The sequence below is a fragment of the Canis lupus genome, chromosome 13 (assembly GCF_048164855.1).
Source record: "Canis lupus baileyi chromosome 13, mCanLup2.hap1, whole genome shotgun sequence".
In the NCBI taxonomy this organism is placed as follows: Eukaryota; Metazoa; Chordata; class Mammalia; order Carnivora; family Canidae; genus Canis; species Canis lupus.
In genome coordinates, this window is record NC_132850.1 from 41,913,427 (window position 1) to 41,933,007 (window position 19,581).

Here is a 19,581-nt window from a genome sequence, read left to right on the forward strand (position 1 = left end):
TACGTTCAGGGTCCTAAATGAGAAGAACATGCAGCCAAGAATGCTTTATCCAGCAAGGATCTCATTCAGAATAGGAGAGATAAAGAGCTTCCAAGATAGGTGGAAACTGAAAGAATATGTGACCTCCAAACCAGCTCTGCAAGAAATACTAATGGGGACTCTGTAAAAGAAAGAGGAAGTCCAAGGGAACCATCCACAAAAACAGGGACTGAACAGGTATCATGATGACACTAAATTCATATCTTTCAATAGTAACTCTGAATGTGAATGGGCTTAATGACCCCATCAAAAGGCACAGGATGTCAGACTGGATAAAAAAGCAAGACCCATCTATTTGCTGTCTACAAGAGACTCATTTTAGACAGAAGGACACCTACAACCTGAAAATAAAACGTTGGAGAACCATGTACCATTCAAATGGTCCTCAAAAGAAAGCAGGGGTAGCCATCCTTATATCAGACAAACTAAAGTTTATCCCGAAGACTGTAGTGAGAGATGAAGAGGAACACTATATCATACTTAAAGGGTCTATCCAACAAGAGGACCTAACAATCATGAATATTTATGCCCCGAATGTGGGAGCTGCCAAGTATATCAATCAATTAATAACCAAAGTTAAGACATACTTAGATAATAATACACTTATACTTGGTGACTCCAATGTAGCACTTTCTACAATCGACAGATCTTCTAAGCACAACATCTCCAAAGAAACAAGAGCTTTAAATGATACACTGAACCAGATGGATTTCACAGATATTTATAGAACTTTACATCCAAAGGCAACTGAATACACATTCTTCTCAAGTGCACATGGAACTTTCTCCAGAATAGACCACATACTGGGTAACAAATCAGGTCTTAACTGATACCAAAAGATTGGGATCATCCCCTGCATATTTTCAGACCATAATGCTTTGAAGTTAGAACTAAATCACAGCAAGAAGTTTGGAAGGATTTCAAACACGTGGAGGTTAAGGACCATCCTGCTAAAAGATGTCATCTTGCTAAAAGGGTCAGCCAGGAAATTAGAGAAGAATTAAAAAGATTCATGGAAATTAATGAGAATGAAGATACAACCATTCAAAATCTTTGGGATACAGCAAAAGCAGTCCTGAGGGGGAAATACATCGCAATACAAGCTTCCATCCAAAAACTGGAAAGAACTCACATATGAAAGCTAACCTTGCACCTAAAGGAGCTGGAATAAAAACAGCAAATAGATCCTACACCCAGTAGAAGAAGAGCAGAATAAAGATTCGAGCAGAACTCAATGAAATAGAGACCAGAAGAACTGTAGAACAGATTAACAAAAATAGGAGTTGGTTCTTTGAAAGAATTAATAAGATAAACAAACCATTAGCCAGCCTTATTAAATGAGTTCTTCTTTGACTCCTGAGTTAATGTGTTTTTAGACTTTTAGACAAATGTAGTTCTTCAATTTTATCTTTTTAATTAAAATATTCTAACTTGATACCCTGTAATCTGGATCATACCTATGATATTAAATGTGTTACCACTTGCTTTATGATTTAGTACAAGGGCCATTTAAAAAATTATTCTGTGTGTGCTTGATAAGAATGGGTAAGCTCTAATTTGGAGGTGCTCAGTTCTAGGTTTGTCCATCTAATCAAGTTTACTAATTGTGTCATTCAAATCTTTTATGACTTTGGTGATATCTTTGTCTCTGTGGCCTAGGAATAACTGAGGAGTTATTGGTCATGTGTTAAAATCTTCCAGTCTGATAGTGGATTTGTTAAGTGTTCCCTTATGGTGCTATCAATTTTTGACTTTTATATTTTGAAATTAATTAGGTGCATACAAATTTAGAATTTATTCATCTTTCTGTCAGTTGAAACTTTAATCTTTATGTAGTGACCTTAATAATGCTTTTTTCTACATCCTTTTATATTCCATGTATATATCCCGTGGTGCATATCCAGTTTGGGTTTATGCTATAGTATTTGGGGGCATGCAGGCTGTTGGCTGGGGTGTTTCAGTTTTCCTCAGAGTGGGTTCTCCAAGAAGCTAGTTCAAGCCCATTCGCATCATGGTATCTGGGTTCCAGGTGAAGCCAAAAGCGAGCAAGCCCCAAAGCACGATCATTTTCAAACCTCTGCGTTTGTCCCATGTGCCAAAGTTATTCAAATGGCCAAGCCCCACTTCACAGAGTGGATAAATAAATTCAGCCTCTTGATGGGTGGAGCAGCATAAATCTGTGCAGACAGAAACAGCATTATTGTAGCCATCTCTGCAAATAAGCTCTCACAAGCCTCTCCTTTATATTTTGCACCTCTCTGTATCTCTGCTGCAGTGTGGGCAAATGTATTTGGTTAAGTGACTGTGGAATGCAACCAAATACAATGCTGGATGACTTGGAAGCACATAACTGAAATTTGTCTAACCAAGTGTACATTAGCTAGGGTAGACTGTTACTGTAACAGATAAAACCAAGCATGTCTCATGACTCAAAAAAGTTTATTTCTCCTCTAACAGTACTGGGAGAATAAATAGGTGTGTGCAGTCATTTAGGGACTCAGGCTGATGGAAATGCTTCCATCTTCAGCCTACGGGCTCCACAGCCATCAGAGCGGCCGTCTCTATACCAGCCAGCTGCACGGGAAACCACTACGGGGGAGCGGCGGGCAGGAGGCTTGATGGGCTAACCCTGAGGGGGCACACGGTATTTCTGCTCACAGTTTATCACCTAGAAACTCACAGGTTGACACCTAACAGCAAGCATGATGTTAATCAAAGAGAAACTCATAAAAATGGCTTAAAACATGACATGAAAATGCAGAACAAAATTAAATTAGGCTCTGCCATTTACCGTAAGACCTACAGCAAATTACTTGACCTGTCTAAGCCTGTTCTCCTGTTTCCTTCTTCACTAATGTAGGGGGCATAAAAGTATTTATCTCATATAAATTTAGAGGTTTTTTTTTTTTTAAGATTTTATTTATCTAAGAGATGGAGAGAGTGAGCAGGGGGAGGGGTAGAGGGCAAGGGAACAGCAGACACCCCACTGAGCACGGAGCCCCGCACAGGGCTTGATCCCAGGATCCGGGGATCATGACCTGAGCCCAAGGCAGATGCTTATCTAGCTGAGCCACCCAGGGACCCTAGAAATTTGGATTTTAAAAAGTGAAATAAGGCATAAAAACTTAGTAGGCACTCAATAGCAAATAGCAAGTACTTAGTAAACATAAGTTACCACCGTTACTAATATTATAAGAGGTGTGTGTTGTCACTGGTATACCATTTCCTGAGTATATGAATACTACCAGTGCCAGACATATTAATTAATTAATTAACATAGAAAATTTAAGTTTTAATCACAAAAATTAGAGTTGGAATATTTTACTAGGGACTTAGGGATAGAAAATAGGTTTTTTTCAAAAAATAATTAGGGGCACTTGGGTGGCTCAGTTGGTTAAGCGTCTGCCTTCAGCTCAGGTCATGATTCTGGGCCCTGGGATCAAGCCCTGAGTCAGGGTCCCTGCTCCCCACTTCTCCCTCTCCCTCTTTCTCTCAAATAAAATAGTTAGAAGATATAAAATGTCACAAGGCATTTCTGATTCTTTAAGTATTTCTCCAAAAAGTTCTAAGAAGTCCACAGTTACTTAATGAGGAAGACTGCTTGCATAGACTGGTTTAAGAAGGGCCCTGGGGTAGTGCCCTCACAGTCGAGACCAGTTTCTCACATTGTCCCATCCAATTCTGCCTGTAACAGGCAAGTGATATGATTCCATTAACTTTAGGGAGGTGACACGTTGCACATCAAACTGAATGACTTCCTAGACGGTTGTATAATAGGACTGTCTAGCTTTTTCCTTCCAAGTCTCCATAAGAGAGCCTCATGGCTGCTCACAGTTAGTTTTCTCTCTCTCTCTCTCTCTCTCTCTCTCTCTCTCACTTCTCCCATACAGCTCTCCCCTGTTTTTCCTTCTTCCTGTTGCCCTGGATCTTCCCTTTTGGATCACTCCATTACTTTTCTTCTGTAAACAACACAACTTACTCATGTTTCTGTTGTATCCACCCTGTAATTCCATTCACCAAGACAAAGGAGCCTCCTTAGAAGGTTTGAAGGGGACAAGATTATATATAACTAGTTGGTATTTTTGCAGTCAGTTAGAAAAACATAATTTAGAAAGTTAATCTTCTAGGCAGATGTCCTAAGCATCCTTAACATCTCCTCGGTCTCCCATTCTCTACTGAGCGCATGGTATTTGGCACAGTCTTCTCACCCCAATTCTTGCCCTCATCCTTTGGCCTCTCAGTTCAAGGTCTTTATCTAAAATGGCCTGCCCCTACAGTCCCCCAACTCTTATGACCACACCTGACGCTGCTCCAGCCTGACAATTCCTGTTAGGGATCCTACTTTCAAACCAGTACCTCCTACCTTTCCAGCTCAGTCTCATCTGTTCACCCTATAACCACATGCCAGTCTCATGCAGACTTTCAACCCATTACCATTTTACTTTTCCTTTCTCAATGAGCCCCCCTCTTGCCTTTGATTCAGTTTCCATCATTTCAGCCAATCTTGTGCAAATAAGAACCTGTAGTTTGACTGCATATATCTGGTAAAATGTTATTTCTGCAGACACTCAGCTGTCCTCCTCTGAGGGCTGCCTACCCTTGCTCCGATGCCCCTGGAGAAAATTACCCAAAGGAACAAATTTGTCAACCTTTTATTTCTGAGTTTCAGCCTCATTTGGACCCTCAACATTGCCCCAAATTTTCCCATTTCCCTGTGACAACTCAACTGTGCCCAGCCTTTTCTACTCTACTCAACCTTCCACACTAACACTTCCCCTTCACATTTAACATTCCTCCTCTGTTTTCCTGAGGGAGTAGTTCACTCTGAAACCCCTGAAACTTCTCCCATCAAAGCTACAACCTACCTGCACCTGAGTCCATTCTTCCCTCTTCCTGTGTTCTGCGTTCACGGCCTCTTGTCCTCTAAGAATCTTGCATTTTTCCATGCTTTCCCTTTCTGTTTTATCCCTCCCATTAACGTTTATAAATAATATCTTACAACTTAAAAACTTCCTGGGCCTTATTTCCAAACAGACTATTGTTCCCCTGTGTCTTCCTCTTAGCAGTCAGAATTCTAGAATCATCTAAGCTTGGTGCCTCAAATTCCTTTGCTTCGGTAGACCCTTTGAACCACCATAAACCACCTTTGGTCCTTTGTACTTTGAAATGATGCTGACTCTACAGTGACCAGTGACCTCCATGTTGATAAATCAAATGCATTTTCTCTGGTCCTCATCTCATTTCTCAGCAAGTCAAAATATTAACCATTTTTTCCCTCCCTCATTGGCTTCCTTTGGCTTCTATAGCTGTACAGTCTCTTGCTATCCCCTTATCATTCTGGCAGTTTCTCAGTATCTTTGTTAACTCCTCTTCTTCAGTGTACCCTCAGATGCTGGAGGTCCCCAGGACTTGGTTTCACTTAGTTCTCAATTTCTACTCTTTCTCTAAATGTTTTCATACATACACATGGCTTCAAATAAGTTTCTCGAGGTGTGGTTCATGGATCCAGCCTGTGTCAGGATCACTTGCAGATGAAGTGGAGACATGTGGTATTTGGAGGTTGGGAAAGGGGTGTTAAAATGCAGATTCCTAGGCCCCAAGTAAGGCCTACCAAATTAATTCTGTGGGTGAGGACTGGGAATCTGCATTTTAAATAATTCTTCAGGTCATTCTCATACTGACTAAAGTAGGGGCCCACTAACTTGATTTGCTACATATACAAGAACAGTTCAACCTCTCCATCTGGTGACTTACTAACACCAATGCCTTATTTTCTCAAATGTTAGGAAACTTAAAGATGTGAAAAACAGAAAGGAAATAAGACACGAAAGATATGAATGAATTATTGGCCCCATGAATAATCAAGATTAGATAATATCATCTTTTGGCTTTTCTAGCTCCAAATGAAAACTCATCTGTATTCCTAAGTTTCAAATTTTAATCCTTATCCAACTAAACAAAACCACGAGAACTGAAATGACTGTTTCATCACACAAAGTCTCTTAATATGGAACCAAAGGCATTTTATGGATTTTCAAAGTTAGCTTTCCCTTGGTTAGCTAATAAAAAGCATTCTACTTTCCACTAAAAACTTAATATGGGTCATTATAATTTTACCTAAAATTTGTTAGATTGTTATTTTAAAGTAATATTCATTGTAAAACAATTTTTAGAAGATAAATAATTGATGAAGGAAATGAAATTCACTAATAATCTCACTACCAAGAGATAATATAGTAAAATTTGGAGTATTATTTCATTCTTTGTGTACATATATGGATTTTCCTCTGGATAATTTTTAAATATTTTTTGATTTTGTACCTGCCTTGATTTCCTATCTCTCTGCAATTCTTTTCCTTTTTTTTTTTTTTCTTTAAGGGAATACGGGATGGGGCAGAGGAAGAGAGTCTTAGGCAGGCTCCATCCCCAGCATGGATCTCAGTGTAGGGCACGATCTCACAATCCTGAGAGGATGACCTCAGCCAAAATCAAGAGTCAGATGCTTAACCAACTGAGCTACCCAGATGCCCCAATTTTTTTTTCCTATTTTTGATCATATATTTTACCACTTGTATCTAAGGTTTTGCAAACAAAGGCTTCGGGGTTTTATTGCCTAAAGTCTCAAATTTGGCAGATAATATTAGCTTCAGATGTATAATTTGATATTTACATATACTACAAAGTGACAAGAAGTCCAGTTACTATCTGTCATCATATAATTGACTCCCTTCACCCTTTTCACCCACCAAACCCACTTCCCCTCTGATAACCACCTGTCTGTTCTCTGTACCTGAAGGGTTTTCTTTTCCACGTTCAACACATAAGTAACATCACATGGTATTTGTCTTTTTCTGATTTAGCATAATACTTATACTTTAGGCAAGATTTCCTTCTTTTTATGGCTGAATAGTATTCCATTGTATAAATATACACCTCATCAAAACAGTATGGAGGTTCCTCAAGAAGTTAAAAATAGAACTACCCTATGACACAGCAATGGCACTACTAGGTATTTACTCAAAGGATATAAAAATATAGATTTGAAGGTGTGTGCACCCTGGTATTTACAATAGCCAAACTATGGAAAGTGCCCAAATGTCCACTGACTGATGAATGGATAAAGATAATGTGTTTTGTGTGTGTGTACACATATATATAAAATGCAATATTACTCAGCTCTTGAAATGAAATCTTGCCATTTGCACAATATGGAAGTAAAATAAGTCAGAGAAAGACAAAGATCTAACCACAGAAATGTCCAACACACCCAAATGTTCATTTCTTTATAACTTTTCTATAATAAATTCTTCAATTTAGAATGACACCCAGATACTTCCTAAACTTTTACCATATGATAAATCCTATTTAGAACTTATTTTCCCCCATGACATTCTCCAGTGTGTTCTAGTACTATCCTCCCCTTACATTACTTCCCATTTATTTTCAGTTGTGTTCAGCATGGACACTGATACACTGTACAAGCCCTCAAGTGATTATAGAATCCGGATAACAATGAATTCATTCCTCAAAGAGTTAAAAAACAAAGCATCAGATAAAATGTAAGTTTTTATGAGACTTCATCACATTTTGAAATACATAACTCTTATAGCACAAAGTATTTACAAGTTCTTTTTACAAAATAGGTTTTGAAACAATACTGTTGAGATCATGATCTAAAACACCTGTTAGAGTTCAAAAAGGACTTATGGAATCTAATCTCCAGAAATCCACCATACAATCATATAAATAAAATATAGTTGAACATCACAGATTAATCATACATAGAAATATGAATTCTCTATCCCAGTGGTCAGCAAACAATGGCCTGTGGGCCAGATCCAGGTGGTGGCCTGTTTTTGTATAGCTGCAAGCTAAACTTGGCTTTTGACATTTTTAAAGGTTAAAAAAAACCCCACTAAAAGTAAACAATAAAGAATATGCAACAGAGATTCATGTGGCCTGCAAATATTTGCTATGTGGCTTTTTACATGAAGTTTGCTGACCCCTGCAATATATGAAACCAGTTGGAAGAGCTAGCCACTAGAATATACTATTATAAAAGACACCACTGTAATGTGACAAGTATCATCAGCACTACTCATTTCTAAAATGAGGCACTTCTGTTTGAAATATGTACATTTCCAAAACATAATTAATTACATCTGGAAGGTAGCTTTGCTACTTAACTCTAGCCCTTTTAATTAGGCCTCTGCATGAAATCACATTCTTAGGGGCTGAAGTAAAGCACAAAATGCATCAGATGTCAGTGACTGATCTCATCAGTAGCTGACCACTTATGGTCTTAAATGTTAATAAAATCCATAATTTAGGTATTGCCAATAGAAGGTGATATTGTTGCATTATTTAAATAACATCTATAAAAACATGTTTAGATATCCCAAGTCATTATTTTCAGAAGTAAGGGTAAATAGTTAACTTAGTAGCGACTTATTTAAAAGTGAGAACTGGAAAAAAACCAAACCAAACCAAACCAAACCAAAAAACCAAAAATGTAAAACTGCAGCACAAGTCTTTGGAATGCAAAGACTGGGGTCTCTTAGCAATGGCTCCCAAGCTGGCCTAGGCTTCTCATGTGAAAGTTAGTTGGCAATGGTTGCTTAGGGGAACTTGGCAGCTCTCTTGTCAGACTTTTCATTAAAAGAATGATGGGTCCACAAGCAAATGCTTTAAAAGTGAAATCAGATCAGAGCTGCTCAACATACAAGTTTTCCATGTCTTGGTTAAACAATTCCTGGCCAGTCAGCTATATTCAGGCCACAAAACAAGTACTGTACTGGATGCTTTTCCTTCTGCAGGCCAGGCTGGCTAAGCATCACATCACGAAGACATCTCTCTGATGCCAAGTTTTAAAATGCTCCGTGAATGCCGAGGTAGATGATTTTCAAATGAAGATCTATACCCTGATTCGGTCGGGACTAGCTTCTTTCTGTATCCTCCTTCTAGGAAGTATCTTCCGCTTAAGCGCAATTAACTAGATAATTAAAGACAGAAAATAAATTTTAATTCTCCATGTTGACAAACTTTAAACTTTGAGTCCTATGACCTTAATCATTTCCACAGTCTTCTACATAAAAAAAACAGAGTAAATAAGTCTCCATCATTCTCTCCAAAATAAAACCAGCTACTCACGACTTTTGTTATAGGGTCGATATGCCTATATATGTGCCCACAAAATATTTAAACCCACAAGGATAAAAATTATTTTGGCCCATGCTTCACTTTTTTAAAAACCTATATCTACAAATTTTTACACAGTGATTACCAAGCATATTTATTTTCAAGACACCTATTTCTCAAGTCTTTATATTGAAGGAAACTGCCTCTGTTTAGCTATTACATCTGGAAGGTAGCTCTGCTACTTAACTCTAGCCCTTTGTAATTAGGCTTCTACATGAAATCAACATTCCCCTCAATTTGAAAGTGACTACATATATAAGACAGAATTAAAAATAAAAAAACCTTTGTATTAAGATCCTGTCACTACTTTCCCCCTGTATTTAAACACAGCAATAATCATTTGAAAATATAGGTAACACCTAATTTATGACATGGGTTGTCATGCAAAAGATTACTTTGTAACTACTACCTTACAATTTGGATAAACACTCGTTTCTCACAGAAATGGTTTATCCATGACACATTTGAAATAGGAAACCTGACTGCTGTTATGACGGAGTGTCAGTGAGAACAACAATTGGTTGTTGTTGGAATTGAAACAAAAGAACAAATGTGTTCTTTATGGTTTCAGTTTGGGATCATACTGTCTACTTCATCTCAAGGGGGAAGCAGGGTTTCACCCACATACAGACAATGAGCTGGGACTGGGGCAGAGGAAGGGGCAGTGCTGGCTGATTCACGGCAAGCAGGGTTGAGGTTAAAGATTTGATTCCCATAGGTAAAGAGCAAGGGGACAGAGAAGAGAGGGTTACGGTTTATTCTTCCCTTCTTTTCTCCTGCCTTCTGCCTCTCTGGTTCCCTATCCTCTACTGTATAAGTAACGCAGATGAAAGACTGGCCCTCTGGTTCCTTCCCCCCCACTGCCAGCCACTGCTTCCAGCCTGGGTGCCTCCTCTTCCCCCCTTGGCAGGCGGCACACAACTGACTCCTCATTCCTCACTGGACCTCTCTGCTCTGGAGCAGGGATGGCTTTACCAGCCATGAATAATCGCAACAAATATCAAACACGAGACTGATATTTGCTGGGAAGAGGATAAAGATTAAGTTGCAGTCCTGCTCACCTGCCCAATCTCCCATTTTCTCATTTCCTTCCATTTACAGCAGGAAGCCCAGGCCCTGCTAATTCTAAAGTTTCAATACTTCAGCCTCTTCCTTCTTCTCAGTTTAAGTAAACTCAGTGTGAGTTTTCCGTGACAGCTGGAAAAGCTCCACTCAACAGTCCCTTCAAACGGAGGCTTGCCCCAGGTCAGATCAGCCCAGACATGGTTCCCTCCTGTCTTCACTCCTTTCTCATCAGACCAAATAAAGATTCTCTGATCCCTTTCTTTTTACCTCACAAACCTCCCTTCTACTTTTGGGACTTCACCTCAAGGAGGTTGTATATGCACCTGTATGGAGAGAAGTTCCAACAACTCAAAGGAAATGTAATTGGGACGTGAGCATAATGAGCACTGTCCACAGAATAGTGGGAGGTCTGAACACACTGCAGTCACTTTTAGAAAGGTTACAAGAAAGAAAAAAATTGGAAACCCATGCAAAATCAGTATGAGGTGAGGATTCTAGATAGTTTTTGGTTAGAAATACTTAGAGGTTTTCAGTTTTAGCTTGACGTCTACAAGTTAATCTACTGAGTACCAGGTAAAAAGAATACTGGTAGTGCATCTAGAAGAAAAATGAATAAAAGGATATTATGTTTGCTGTCTGAATATTATGAGCTATGTCTGACATACTGACATCTTAGTTATAAGCCAAAAGAAGAAATTAAAATTTTCTTGTGAATTTATATCACTTTTTTTTTAAGATTTCATTTATTTATTCATGAGAGACACATAGAGAGAGGCGGAGAGACACAGGCAGAGGGAGAAGCAGGCTCCAGGCAGGGAGCCTGATGTGGGACTTGATCCCCGGACCCCAAGATCACACCCTGGGCTGAAGGCAGCACTATACCGCTGAGCCACCCGGGCTGCCCAATTTATATCACTTTCTAAAAGAATTAGATACTCTTATATTAAAAAATACTGTTTGATCCCCACATGAAATACATAACACTTACCTGTTCAGCAAAAAATGAGAATATAGTAAACATAATCAGTGTTGCTAGTACACAATGAGTCCAAAACTTCAGTTTGTCTCGATATGCTCTCCTGTTCAGAGAAAGAAGCAAATATGCAGTTCTGTGCAGTTTCACTGCATTAGAATTATTTATATACTAGGTTAGCAAAAAGTCGCAAAACACAAAAACATTGTGTGGAGGCAACATGAAAATGTTAATACAATGTACATTTCCAATGTGAGTTCAGATTTTTCATTAGGTCATGGTAAGTAGTATATTTGAAGTGTCAGAGTTACCCAGGCAGAGGAGAGGACTTCAAAAGAAAATTATGTCTCACATTTAAACAAAAATACACTTTCTTTCATATCCATTTCTTCACAGTCACTTGACCAACACTTCCTGTGGATACAGACAGATGAACAAGAAGTTCTTGCTGTAAACTGTTTATAAGCCTGGGGAGTCACTGACATGCAAACAACTAGCCACCACACAAGATGGACCAAAAAATGTACCATCAAAAGCAAAGTCTTATGGAAAAACAGAGACATAAGGAAAGCACCTCAGCATTGGTAACATTTCATTTAAACCTCGAAGTGGGGTGGGGGACCTGAAATGGAAGCATTTAGCTGAGTAAGGCAGAGAGAGTCCGGCAGAACTGAACAGAATCTGCCCGGGGGGGCAGAAGGAAGAGAGCTAGGCCATGGCGAGGCAGGTGGGAAGAAAGTGCAGGTATTCTGGAAAATATGCAGTGGGGTTTGGACATAATACTCCACTGGGAAAGCACATGGAATGGCAAGTGTGGGTGTGTGTGGACAACTAGGTGAATATGGTGGCCATCTGAAGGGGGGGGACCAAGGTGATAAGGCAGGCAGTCACGTTAGTCTGGGTATGAGAACGTAATAAAGACCAGTGAGAATGAAAGACAACAGGCAACGGAGACATACTCTAAGTAGAATCAAGTGGATGTGAAGATAGGATATTGGGGTTCGAGGTGGCAATAGAGCAGTTTCCTCATCTGTAACTTGGAAATATGATTTACCATGAAGACGAACTATATGCTTAACATAAGGCTTGGAAGATACGCTAGTAACTATCAGTTCAGGCCTCTGTGCTGAGTTCTGGATTCTCATGCAGAGCTCATCTTATGGTGGATGTCTCTGTTCCAAGTCCTAGATTGATAATGGTACCTCTGTGCTTCCAGCACTTCCTGTGTCTCATAATCGGATCACAAGCAGCACAGCCAGTCTAATGCCTAGGGTGCCATTCAGAATCTGTATGTAATTTTTAAACAGCTAAGAAGCCACAGGCTGTAACACAGCTAATGAGTCGTATAGCAACCACAGAACCTTAGGATAGCTGGAGGTTCCCTAAGCCACTCATCCATGGGGCGCCTCCTATGTGCGCGAAAGGCAGTGTGGACTCAGAGAAGGGTAAGACATCATCTACGCCCCTGAAGACGGCCTACGTTCTATTAGGAGAGACGAGCATACCAGACAGATGGCTCTCCTGCACAGTGAGTGCTAGCCCCAAGGAAAGGGAACAGGAAGATGGCCTCTAGGGACACCAGAGAAAGGTGACAGGGACTCAGGAGCACAATGGCATGAAAGGAAAGAGAAAAGTAAAGTTTCTAGAAGGTAGGGAGGTGTTGGTGGCCCTGCAGTGAGAGAGGACACAGAAGCTGAGCAGGATAAAGAAACTGAAGCCCCCAGGGAATTACACCTCACTCATCTTATCTGTACAACACAGAAATCAAAGTGCTCTCAAACTAATCATAAGCCCACTTCTTTCTTATTCGATTGAACCCCTGAAGATAAATGTAGTCACAAACTAGACTTGGGGAGTTAACACTTGAACTCATCCAGAGATCTTTTTCCTTTGAGCTAAAGGAAAGTGAAAATGATTAGAAGCTGTTCCTAGAAGACAAGACCCACAGTTAGTAATAACTTCTTTTGAAAATAAAAATATATATAGCTATTAACAACATACATACTGATTGTCTCACCCAACCCCAAGATACCCAAGAGTTCGAAAGCCACTAAGGTCACTAATTTCCTCTACAGTGTCTCTCAATTCCATCTACTCCATTCTCCTTATTCTCTGAGCTCTGTCCTTGGTCACACCATGACTGTGTCAGAGCTACTGAAATGCTTAGATCTTGTCTCTCTGCCTCCAGTTTCCAGACAACACTGCCTCACTCCAAACAACTCCTCACCACTCCAACTCCACACTGCTATCTTTCCAAATCATGAAGTCTGATCACTGCAAACACCTAAACAAAATTTCTCCTGGGGGCGCCCCATGCTCCAAAGAAAAAAGTCTAATTCAGACACAAGCCCTTCACAATGTCTCCTTTTCTCTCCACACACTCTCTTTTCCCAGTCCTGTGCTTTGTTTTGTACAGGCCATTTCTTCTATCAGGAATGCTCTTTTCTACCTGGAAAAGTCCTTTTCACAACTGAAAACCAAGTCCCCATGCCGCCCTCCCCTAACAATTAGCTGCTCCCTCATCCACACCCCGCTAGCACAGATCCTGCCACAGCACTTGACACTACAGCTGTCTGCCTGTAGCCCATTGCTCTGAAGGGGCCATGAGCACCCCAGAGCCTGGTCCCACACTCCTCTGTCTCTGTGTATTCCTAGCACATGGCTGGGGTAAATGGCAGTAAAATAAGACATGAAGGAGATATTATGAAGCAGCTTTAGGTTGCGGTGGAATATATGCAAGGTTGGAAATTAGGCTGCATTTACCACTTACAGCTGCCTCATCTGCTCTTATCATGCTCTCCTGCCAGGTAGCAGGTATGTAAGAAACACAGTCGCTATTCTGATAGCAATGAGTTAGGCTTGGCAGATGTGCTTGGCCAGCAAGCTCAAATAAAAACTTTTAAGCATTTTTTTTTTTTTTTTTTTTTAAGCATATTTTTATAAAGTAATTCTAGATCAAATAACACATTACAGGAATTCATCACTCATACACACACACATGAACGTGAGCCCTTACCACTCCTGCAGCTCATGCATGTGAAGGAAACGGTTTCGATACTCTCTTGGCAGTTCAAACTGGGATGGTATGGGGAACATGGATTCATAGAAGTCCCTGAGAACAGCTTTCACTGTCTGGGCATCTTTATGATTATGGTCTATGTTGTCATTCAGGCAAACAAACTTCCTAGAATTAACAGAGATCCATGGTTATTAGTTAGTGTGAGAATCATCTTGACATCATAAAACAAGAAATGTAGCTTCCAAATATATTTTAAATGGGCTCCTGTTCCATGTTGTTGCATGGGTTGATACGACTCTCTAGGGGGAATAATGTTCTATAAAATTTTTCTTTGGATATTCCTCACCTGTAAAACAAAAAGAACTAGGGAAGATAATCTTAAAAGTGTCTTCTAGCTGTTGGAATAAATTAATGATTTCTGTTTAGCATGTCCCCAATTAAGTGTTCAATAAATGCAGTTTATTGACGAGAGCATTTTGTTGGCAGCCAGGGAGGTATTAGTAAACAATGAAAACCAAGTTCTATACAGTTACATTATTAAGAATAGTGATGCAGGGGATCCCTGGGTGGCTCAGCAGTTTGGTGCCTGCCTTTGGCCCAGGGTGTGATCCTGGAATCCTGGGATCAAGTCCCACATCGGGCTCTCTGCATGGAGCCTGCTTCTCCCTCTGCCTGTGTCTCTGCCTCTCTCTCTCTCTCATGAATAAATAAAATCTTAAAAAAAAAAGAATAGTGTTGTAGATAAGTGAGATAAAGATGGTGCCTTACAGCTGTGGATTCTATGAGTTCAGTGACCTCTTCTTATGTTTCCAACCAAGCTGCTGGAGTTCTGGCAAAAACCAGATGACAGTCTTACTTCCCTACTGTTTCAAGTTCCTTTCAAGGTGAAGTCACTAAACTGAGGGCCCATTAAATCAGTAGGCAGGAATAACCCCACTTTTGAAGTTCAAGGGGAGGGAAGCCCACTCCCTCCCCCAGAGGCAGCTTCTGACTGTGATGTGAATCCTCTTCATGGTGACTGATATAAGAATGGGGCACAGAGGCACCTGGGTGGTTCGGTCAGTTAAGCATCTGACCTTTATTTCTGCTCTCAGGTCATGATCTCAAGGTCACGGGATGGAGTCTGCTTGTTCCTCTACCTCCACCCCTAGTCATGAGCATGTCCTATCTCTCAAATAAATAAATAAAGATCTTTATTTTTAAATATATATCAATTTATATTTTATTTTTAAATATATATAAATTTATATATAAAATTTTAAATATATATAAATAAAGAAAAAAAAGAACGGCGGCGGGGGTGGTGAGCACACCGCACATACAAAGGGGTGATCCATTTCTGTGCTATAGCACAGCTGTGTCTGCAGGGACATCTCCAACCACTGTGGTGCCCTACCTCTATCTGAAGAGGAGAGGCAGAGACTAATAGTCGGAGGGAAAAGCAATGCAAAGTTCCTTGCGAATGGGGATGAACCTGTCCTTAAAGGTTTAGTCGGTTAGAACGCAGGTTTCCACTCCTGACTTAGGGTGAGCACCCATAAAAGTAAAACAGCTGAGAATTAATAAGATCTGTGCAAGGTCACAGGAGCTAGCTGGGCCCAACAGACACAGCCTGGCTTGCCAGGGATCCTTCTGGTCAACCCCTGTCCGTTTAGGTACCATGAAGGTCTACAAATTTTCTAACCCCATAACTTCTGAACTGGCACCAAGAGGTAAAGGACAAGGTACAACTGAAAACTACAAACTCCCACATGCCATTATTACAGATAACTAAATGGGAGAGCACATCAAAAAAAAAGGGGGAAGCAAAAAGCAAGTATTGAAATTGCTTTTTAAAGTTATTTTTAAAAATTAGGGCAGGGCATTCCAGGCAGAGGGAACAGCAGGTATAGAGAGCTGAAGCAGAGTAACTATTAATTATAATAGTTTATTGTTTGCTTGGTTTGTGGGAAATATTTTATAGGAAATAAAGTATTTTACTGAATTATTGAATACACTAAATAAGCATGAAAGATGTTTCCATTTATCTTCAAATTCCAATTTCTCCCCATCCCACTGCCAAACAGGAATGAATTTTAGAAAAAAAAAAAATACCATGGCTTTACCTGTCTAGAAATTTTACATTTCTGATCATTTATCATTAAAATCATAATAAATGAGGACATAAAAACTGAAGACTTAAAAGGTACTTAAAAGACTCAGATGAAAAATATTCAATTTTATATGCCAAAGTCTATTTTTCTAGGAAACCCATCAAATATCTATTTCCCACTAAAGTTCAAAACTCAAAAATGCAGATTTTTAACTAATTTTATCAAACTATTCCAGGCAACTGTTACAGGGCCAGGTTGGAAATTTTCAAGGCTTACATAAGCCTGAACATTTATTCAGCCCCAAAGAATGCCTGCACTTTACTGGATTAATTTTCACATTTATGAGAGCATTTCTTTTTCTTCAGAAGCTAATAATGGACTTTGCTTTGAATTGCAAAGTCTAATCACCAAAACAACTTTTCTGGAAGCACCTTCTTAAGAATGCTAGGAGAGTCCCAGCTATCTAGCCTCACTCCCCATGGTGGAGTCACTCCTTGGCCTCAGTGAACAGCTCCTGTCACCAGATTCCTGGAAGTCCATGCTAGCCCCTGTGCCTGGGGGAACCTTCTCCAAACTCACAGCTTCCATCTCTAGCTCAGACACTGACACTACGTCACTATTAGGCATTTCCACCTGCTCCAAGCAACATAAACCACTTCCTTTCCTTGATTCGTGCTGCCTTTTTGCATGTTTATTTGCATGATTAAGGATCATTTCTTAAAGTTATGGGTTTTCTCTGTATTTTCTGTTCAATTTTGCTGTAACTTCTAAAAGTACTCAAAAAAGTAAAGTTTATTGGTTAAAAAAAAAAAAGTACCTGGGGTTTTTTCTTATATCATCCAACTGGCCAACCACATGAGAAACATTGGTACGAATCATTTTAAAAGCAATTTCTTCTTCTCCCATGATTTCAAACCTAATTATCAAAACATATTTAAGGAGTGTAAATATTTATGTGGAAATAAAAGCAGTTTCATTGAGATAAGTATTTTATAAAACTTCAACAGTCAACATCCTGAGAAGGACTTAATCTTTCGGTATTACTAAAGAAAACAATCTCACATAAATTTAAAAAGAAAGCTTAAGAGATAAACTATTGTAAAATTATGAAGATGCCAGATTCTTATAATTATTCTTAAACTAAACAGAGAAAGTTTGCACTACTTACCTATATTTGTTTTTGTCTTTATATGCTTTGTGGATTTTATCAGTTACTGGTTTACAGTTGGTCACTAGACTCTTAGTGACTGGTGGCTGTGAGAAAATAGAGACATTGCATCAGGCCAAGACTAGGGTAGGGCAGGTGAAGCACTGACCTCAGTGCAAAATTTAAGGGGGAGACCAAAGACTCTGTAATCAAGACAAATACTTTAATGCAGTATTTGAAAAAAATCAAATAGGCATGGGATAGCCTCCTGGCTAATTGCCTGTTTTTGTAAATAAATTTTTATTTTAATCACACAAACACTGCATGTTAAAAGTCTCCTAAGCTACTGGTAGCATTTTTTTTCAGAAAGAAATTTCTAACGAACTCTAACAATACGTGATGCTCATAAGCTCACTTGTCAGTCTTATTAGAAAATACTTTATCCTAGGTATAATCAGTTAATTACAGTAATGAAGCCAATACCTTGCTAGAGTTCACCTGAATAAGGTTAACTAGGCATTTCCACCTGCTCCAAACAACATAAGCCACTTCCTTTCCTAATGTTGCTAGTATAACTAGTACTCATGCTCCAAGCAGCTTATTCGCAGGAGCCTCAAGACTAACTTATTACCATTAGAAAGCAGCCTTTACTTTATCCTTCACACTCAAAGGATATTTGCTGATTCTAAATCTCATGCCAGAAAGCTGGCATATGTTAAATACTCTGCTAATGAAGAGAAATGTATGCATTTCAAAAGAAAACTAAAATCTCAATAACCCTTCACTGTGCCTGTAACAGGGCAAGAAAAACAAGTTTTCTCTGTGTATATCACATTCCTTAGAGAAGAACACACTTCTGCAAGTTCTGTATAAATGCAGGGGCTTGGTAACTCTAAAGTCTTACTAGGAACCCAGTTTAACCTAGTTTAAAAGAGAAACAATGAAAACTAGAGGAGGAAAGACAGATAGTGAGGGACAGATACAGAAGCACAGGTGGGGGAAAGAGAAGTCCTGAGCGAGAGGGGACACTGGCTGTGCCACCAGCAAAACTCTCTGAAGTACTCTCATGGCTACCTTCTGCTGTCCTTGGTGAGCCGATGTCTGGTTATAGAATATTAACAGTTAATCTCAGTATATCAGCTTAACATCCGCTAGGTTAGAGAAAAGAAAAGACAGAAATGACTCTGGATTATCAGGACTCCTGCTGTGTACCAAAGACATAAATATAGGGCCTGCTTCTGCTGTTTGAAGTGCTATACAGAAATGGTGTAAATAACACCTGATAAAGATATACCTCCTTTTTACACAGAGAAACTCATGCCACTTACCAGATTGGGATCATAGTATGCTTCCTGAGTTGGTGGAACACTGTTTAGCTGAGTGATATTAGCAGGAAGCATTTTTGAGCAATTTATTAGCATGTGTTCCAGACCTGTTAAGTCCTAACAAAACAAAATAAAAGGATAAACCTTCTACGTACAAGGAATAACTGTGGCTTTAAAAAATAAAAAGTAAGTAGAAGTCTCCAATATTTCTTTAAACACTATCTTCAAAGAGAGTTTGACTATGTGATTCTTAAAAACACTCCAAAAAAGAACAGAATGAGATAATACAAAAAATATTTCATCTTCATCTCAAAGTAGAACATATGGACTGGGAGGCACTGTTTTACACAAGGGGGTCAGGGGGATCCCCCAGCAGGAGTTCTTGCAGTTAGATACATCTCAGCACTCTCCATTAATAAGTCTCTCACTCCTGGGACTAGAGGATCTGTGACCGAGGGGACCTTGCAACCACCCAGGCCTGGCTGAGACACAGCTCCATGGGGCATACCTAAAGCTCCTGAAAGAACTCATCACAAGAATCTTATATGCAGGATGGTCTGGCTCTTCTCCAGATAATACAAGAGCAACACCTACTTAAAGCCTAAAAATGTAATCTCATAAAATATGAACCTCAAATTTGGTTTTAATTCAGCACTAAAAGTGGACTAGTTGTGAACACCCCCATTAAATATTACAAATTACTTTTACTTGCATTATGCTGA

The 19,581-nt window shown here is 39.4% G+C and overlaps 2 protein-coding genes across 30 annotated transcripts in view; one reads left to right on the forward strand and one right to left on the reverse strand.

Moving 5' to 3' along the window:
* LOC140602975 (uncharacterized) overlaps window positions 1–19,581 on the forward strand; it is a 35,752-nt gene that overhangs the window by 10,093 nt on the left and 6,078 nt on the right. For 15 of the 25 annotated variants that reach the window (XR_012005982.1, XR_012005980.1, XM_072773343.1 and 12 more), the window contains one exon: window positions 7,487–7,598. Coding sequence is in view for 13 of the 25 variants with exons in the window: in XM_072773343.1 (XP_072629444.1) it covers window positions 7,487–7,598 (112 nt within the window). In the remaining 12 variants the exon portion in view is untranslated. Of the gene's footprint in view, window positions 1–7,486; window positions 7,599–11,671; window positions 12,804–15,388; window positions 15,503–19,581 lie in introns of those variants that run through there. The other 10 variants (XR_012005991.1, XR_012005990.1, XR_012005985.1 and 7 more) reach the window with 3 other exon arrangements.
* The window catches only part of GNPTAB (N-acetylglucosamine-1-phosphate transferase subunits alpha and beta), a 71,397-nt gene continuing 53,658 nt past the window's right edge, over window positions 1,843–19,581 (reverse strand). For 4 of the 5 annotated variants that reach the window (XM_072773310.1, XM_072773306.1, XM_072773309.1 and 1 more), the window contains 6 exons: window positions 18,863–18,976; window positions 17,556–17,641; window positions 17,205–17,303; window positions 14,292–14,459; window positions 11,291–11,381; window positions 7,588–9,031 (listed from right to left, as the gene is read on the reverse strand). In XM_072773310.1, coding sequence (XP_072629411.1) covers window positions 8,954–9,031; window positions 11,291–11,381; window positions 14,292–14,459; window positions 17,205–17,303; window positions 17,556–17,641; window positions 18,863–18,976 — 636 coding nt within the window. In that variant the 3' untranslated portion in view covers window positions 7,588–8,953. Of the gene's footprint in view, window positions 2,217–7,587; window positions 9,032–11,290; window positions 11,382–14,291; window positions 14,460–17,204; window positions 17,304–17,555; window positions 17,642–18,862; window positions 18,977–19,581 lie in introns of those variants that run through there. The other variant, XM_072773307.1, reaches the window with a different exon arrangement.